Source organism: Lutjanus erythropterus, chromosome 13 (assembly GCF_056507025.1).
Source record: "Lutjanus erythropterus isolate fLutEry1 chromosome 13, fLutEry1.hap2, whole genome shotgun sequence".
Taxonomy (NCBI): domain Eukaryota; kingdom Metazoa; phylum Chordata; class Actinopteri; order Lutjaniformes; family Lutjanidae; genus Lutjanus; species Lutjanus erythropterus.
Window position 1 is genome coordinate 769,001 of NC_139329.1, and position 6,000 is coordinate 775,000.

Here is a 6,000-nt window from a genome sequence, read left to right on the forward strand (position 1 = left end):
TTTTACTAATTTACAAGTCTCATGCACATGCACTCAGATACGCACAGGTGGATCATTTACACAGGTATCTGAGGTTACAATCATTTGTTGAATCTGAGGTGGCATGAATACGAGCCCACTGTATGAAAAAAAGTAAGATAAATTTAAGATAAGAAAATGTAAATGTTCCTGCTTGAGGCCAGTGTGTTGGCAACTGTGTAGGAGAGTAGTGAGGTCATGATGTGTCAGTTGTAACTATGACAGTCAACTTACAGTTCAAAGAGCTGCAGATGTTCAAAGATCTGCCAGGACAAAGTGGTCAGCATGGGGTTCTTGGACAGGTTTCTGAGGAGAGAATGAGAGACACAGAGGGAAGGGAGACATGAACATCACTTCAAAATGACCATAAGAGCTCAGAGTTGTTGCCTCACTGTATGTTGATGTGTCACTGACAGCCCAAAAGATGGAGAGTCCTGACGTGTCTTCCTGTATCCAATGTTCCTCTGGCTTCTGTAACTCATTCATTTCAGTCTTTTTAAAGTCTTTCTTTTAGTCACTCACACACTGAAGAAGTCCTTTTTAAAAAGCGGAATAGCAACAATAAAAGAAAATATCATGCCTTCAAGTAGACCAGGGGTCAGCAACCTGTACATTCAAATCAGACATTTTTGACTCTAAAAAATGCATAAATTCGGTCTGGAGCCACAATTATTGTAAAATCTCTGTTTTCCCTTGAGACTAGAGATGCACCAATTGCAATTTTCTTAGCAGATTCCGATTTCTGGTTTTTATAAGGGTCTGACCTGCCGATTCCGATTTTCAGTCTTTCTAAGAACTGGAATTAACAGCATTCACAAACATTTTTACAACTTTTCTTGTAAAAATTAAATTAGATGTTCATAATAAGGCTATTAAATATTCATTAAATACTATTTAAATTTTCTCCAAAGACCTCCAGGTTACAGCCAGGGCTTATTATAGTTTTACATTAAGATTATGAATCAGCTGAATGTGATGACTCGCGAAATCCTGCGCGATCCAGGATCCATCCATGATCTCGCGGGATTTCGCAGGACAGGATTTCACGTGAGCTCCTGTGGAAGCAGACAGCTGTTTTGCGACATTATCAGCTGCTCTGTCTCGTTGTAGACTGTCTGTCTTCTCTTTATCCTGTTCTTGGAATCTGTCGCTGACACCATCTTCATTGCAAGCATGTGTCTGAGTGTGTGGAGCTGTTATCAGCGCTGTGGTGATGTCACAGTCAGTTTGTCTGCTGCGCGCATGACGTGACCATTGTGCAGAACTTATGTGTTACTGTAATAGGGTTACCATCCACCTATTCTTATTCGAATTTTCAAAAATAGCGAAAATAAACATTAATGTAAACGCCAGAAATTCGAAAAAAGGCCAGAAATTCATAAAAAAGTTTTTACGTTTGGAGGGGGTGGATTTTGTGTGCGTATTGATAAAAGGAAAGTCGACTTTTTGCTATGGAAACAGTTTTGCGGATAAACGATGACTGGACCGGATACCACGTCACGCGTCTAGACCGGATATCACGTCACACGTATACGTTGTGGTCACAAAAAAAGGCAGCGGATGATAAAGTAAGATATGTTTGGGGGGACGAAGAAACTGGAAAAATTCTGGAGTTAATAAAATAAAAGTTAATAAAAATAAAGTTAATAAAGTCGATCAGGAATCTGTCCATGATCAGTTGTTGACTGTCAGCCGAGTGTGTTGTTTGTTTTGTGGCAGAGAGACGCTCTCTGATGACGTCATCTCATGGTGCACTCTCCTCTCAATAATCGCAGAATAATAACAAATGGAAACGGGCATAAAGTCGCATTTTCTTTTTGCGCATTTTCACTAAATTCACTCCAAAATTTCGAGACATTTGGATGGAAACCTGACTAATGATGGGCACAGAATCAGATATGTGACGCTGACCGGCCTTTCACTGGTCAGAGCCAGTCACGCTGAAAACTGGCTGGTTCCGGTCTCTGGGCGGTCGATCGGTGCATATCTACTTGAGACTTTTCTTTTTTTTGGGATTTGGCATTCATAGATAGTGAAGGGAATCTCAAGACAAGCTACTGGCAAAATTTAGAGAAAAAGGTGCTGAGCAATAGAGGAAGGATATGATGCATTACGCCCATTTAAGTAAGCATTTTTTACTATTAGGTGTAAAGGCCATATCGATTTTTGTCAAAGCCACAGGAAGACACTAGAGAGGGACAAAGTAGCTGCATGAGGCTCTGTCGCCGCAGGTTGCAGACTCCTGAAGTAGACCGTCCTCAAAAATCCCAGGACTACTGACCAGCTTTAAGGCTGATTAAAACAGAAATATCACAGAAACACTGATATCTCACCATCTATGATTGCATTGAACTACACAGCATATTGTTGAGTAAGGCTTTATTGTAAGGTTAGATTTTTAGTAACGCTTGTGATTTTAAAAGAAGTTTTCTTAATTCTGTCACTAAGCTCTCTTTTGAATATGAGCATAAACACAGAGCCTAAAACATCATGATATTAAGCCAGTGTAGGTTTAAAAACACACCACTCAATCTGATAAACCTGCCACTGCATTTAAGTGTGAAGGTCCATGGAATAATCAGTCCTACTCACAGACACTCTCTGATATCATTGAGGGTGTGGAGCTGTTTAATCGCAGCTGTTTAATCCTTTTTTTAAAAATATAATTACACTTTGGAACTTTCATATTTCATCCCAAGACACCAAATATGGGATTATAAAAGTGAGGGTTTCCATTGTAATGATAGCACTAACACAGTGTGTTATAAATGTCTCCATGAGGAAGATTTATAGAGACAAGAAATCGAGGAGTTTTGATTGGTGACATTTAAACACTGAAGAATTCACACAGACACACGATAGTGTTTGAACTTTACACAGTCACGATTCATTCCCCTCACAAACCCTTCTGACTCGCAAAAACACAAAGCAAATACAGGTCTCCATTTCCATGGCAACATAAAGCCAACCATGTAGAGATGCTTAGGCTGGTGTGAGTAGAGGGACGAGACAGTCACTGGAATCCAAATCAGCTCATTATTATCAGTGAGATTATCAAAGGATGTCACTGTGTGTGTGTGTGTGTGTGTGTGTGTGTGTGTGTGTGTGTGTGTGTGTGTGTGTGTGTGTGTGTGTGTGTGTGTGTGTGTGTGTGAATAAACACTGCTGACAAACATTATATTTCACACTTGACTTGATAGTTTGACGACATTACACAGACTACAGTTTATCTGGTTGTATGATGAGCTCATTGTGTTTTCACAGCTATTCCACCAGGGGGCATTTGACTTTTTTGGGACAGGTGTGCCTTTTAGAGATGAACCCAAACCTGAAGACACCATTCAAGAAAGCTCAAATAATGTGATGGAAGCAGATATGCGTGACTGATGATTATTTGGAAATGTCAGCTCCATGATTACCTCAACATTGTTAAACAAAAAGGTTGCATCTACCTTAATCAATCACTGATTTAATACATCAAGATTATTCCTTTCAACTTAGATGTTTTTTTCAGTTTCTGATATTTTAACATCCCTCAGTTAAAGGACAGGTGGTGGTAGGCTTCAGACAGTTCTTACAACTTAGTTTAACTAAATATAAATAGATTTAAAAAAAGAATATGCAGATAGGTAAATATATTTCACAATTAATTATAATATATGCCCAAATAAAATCAACTTGATGCTTTGAAGGCACAACAATTGCATTACCAATGAATATTACGGCAAAACATAAAACATTTTTCCAATTTTAGATGACATATAAACCATATCTACTAACAGATACAGATACAAATACTGACATTTCTGTGCACCAGTAGTGCCATTACTGTACTATTATTGTGATTTCCACTAATTATTGTCCCATAATCGGGTGTTTAAACATATTGTTAGTCCCTCTTCACTTGAAGACAACATTAACATTGGTCATTTCAAGTGTTGGAATAGACAGGGACTGCTGTCTGAAGTACTCTCAGCTTTTTTTCTGCAATCTCATGTTGCATTTTAAACTGCACTGACACATGATAAACCCTGAAACCCTCCAGTGCTCATTAAGATACCTCAATGGTAATGATTTCTAAAATTTAATCACTTGGACTGGTGTTCTGAGTTCTAATAACTTTTGAAGTGGTATGAGGTTGTATGGAGACTAACATCACACATGAAAACAGCTGGGCTCAGACCCCAGCATACAGAAACAGTAAATAACATATTTATACTGCATGCAAATAAAAATGAAATAAAATAAAATAAAAAAAAAATAATAAATTGCATGTTAGGCAGATCATGACAGCGATGTCACACATGTAATATGAAGTGATTAAAGAAAAAATTTTTGGGTGTGTCTAAAATGATCAGACTTGTTCTTTCTTTCATATATTCCATGTTAGCATTCACTTCTGTGAATATTCTGTGGATGTTGAAAAATCAGTGAGTTTTGTAGAAAATGGTAGCGCTTTTTTAAATGCTTTCTTTTAATGCTGGCTGAGAAAGAATTCATTTGAGAACAGGAAACACTAGCTTGATGTCTTGAGTTCACATTTCAGGTCAACAGAGCTTTCAGTTTGTTTTCCCTCAAAAAATCAACAACAACCTGCTAGACAAGGAAGAAGTTCCAGTTGAGTAAATACTTCCACCTGGAGAACATCGTCACTTCACAGGTGGTGATAAATCACTGAATAACTTAACACACACACACACACACACACACACACACACACACAGACACACACACACACACACACACACACACAGGGACACACATTCAAGCAGATGTTGCTATAGTTTCTCCTTCTCATCAGGGCTTTGCTTTGGTGACACACAACTGAAGCAGTTGATCCTGATTGTTGTCCTTTGTAGCTGAGAGATTAGAGAGTGGAAATGGACTGAAGATGGGGAGGGACACAAATGGAAGAAGAGTGAGTGAAGGACAAAAAACATAGGGAGGAGAGGCAGACAAACAAGGAGGTGAGACTGATGGTGAGAATGAGAAAGAGACTCACGGGAGAAAGACAAGAGACGTGTGGTTTCTTTACAGAGTCACTTTCAAACAGGTCAACAGGGACACACACTGACAAATTGTCTCACAACATTGGTACATCATAGGGACAAGAGGATGAATGTCGTCTCTGTTTCCAAAATAATTCTTTGACTTTATCTGATTCAGTTTCAGTCCACATGTATATAGAAATTTTTAAAAATGGCATTTAAAACCAAAACATTCTCCATCTACATTAACATGAAAATGCATATCATATTGTAAAGACTGTAAAGATGAGGCAGAGGACTAGAGATGCACCAATTTCAACTTTCTTAGCCAATTCCGATTTCCGATTTTTGAGGGGTCTGACCTACTGATTCCAATTTTGGTTGATTACGATTTTCAGTCTTTCTAAGAACTGTAATTGACAGCATTCACAAACATTTTTGCCACTTTTCATGTAAGTATGTTCATAATAAGACACTGACTATTAAATATTCATTTAATACTTCCTCCAAAGTCCTCCAGATTACAACCAGGCCGCTAACCCCGTTACCTCTGCCGCAACAAGGACGCACGAGGAACGACGACACATCACTCCACTTTCTGCAACAGTAAGAGGCTTTAGCTCTGGGCAGATATAAGATAGTGTGTGTTTCATTTTTAAGTTTTGTACAGGGCTTGTGTTAACACGGACCACCGCGTCCGGTTCTAGGCTGCGTTTTAATGTTTAAAGATATTGCCTGTGTTGCTGTGTTTGTTATTCTCCTTCCACTCGTTTGTGTCTGCTTGTGATACATAGTGATCCGACCTCATCGGACCACTATCGTGTCGCCCCGCACGTGGGATTGGTCAGTACTTCGGCTGTGTTGGTTCAATGTCCAGATTCACGCCGCTCACCAGCTGAGCCAAGCGCGTCTCTGCATAACACAGACGGGTTACTGCACCTCAATACCGCCTGCGTGACAACACCCTTGAGTGCTTTCCTTTCTCTCTTCCTCC

General features: G+C 39.2%; 1 protein-coding gene across 1 annotated transcript in view; it reads right to left on the minus strand.

Annotated features, from left to right (window-relative positions):
* The window catches only part of LOC146315960 (NT-3 growth factor receptor-like), a 262,392-nt gene that overhangs the window by 173,230 nt on the left and 83,162 nt on the right, over window positions 1-6,000 (minus strand). Inside the window, exon 4 of the mRNA XM_084734986.1 lies at window positions 253-324. Coding sequence (XP_084591112.1) covers window positions 253-324 — 72 coding nt within the window. The remainder of the gene's footprint in view (window positions 1-252; window positions 325-6,000) is intronic.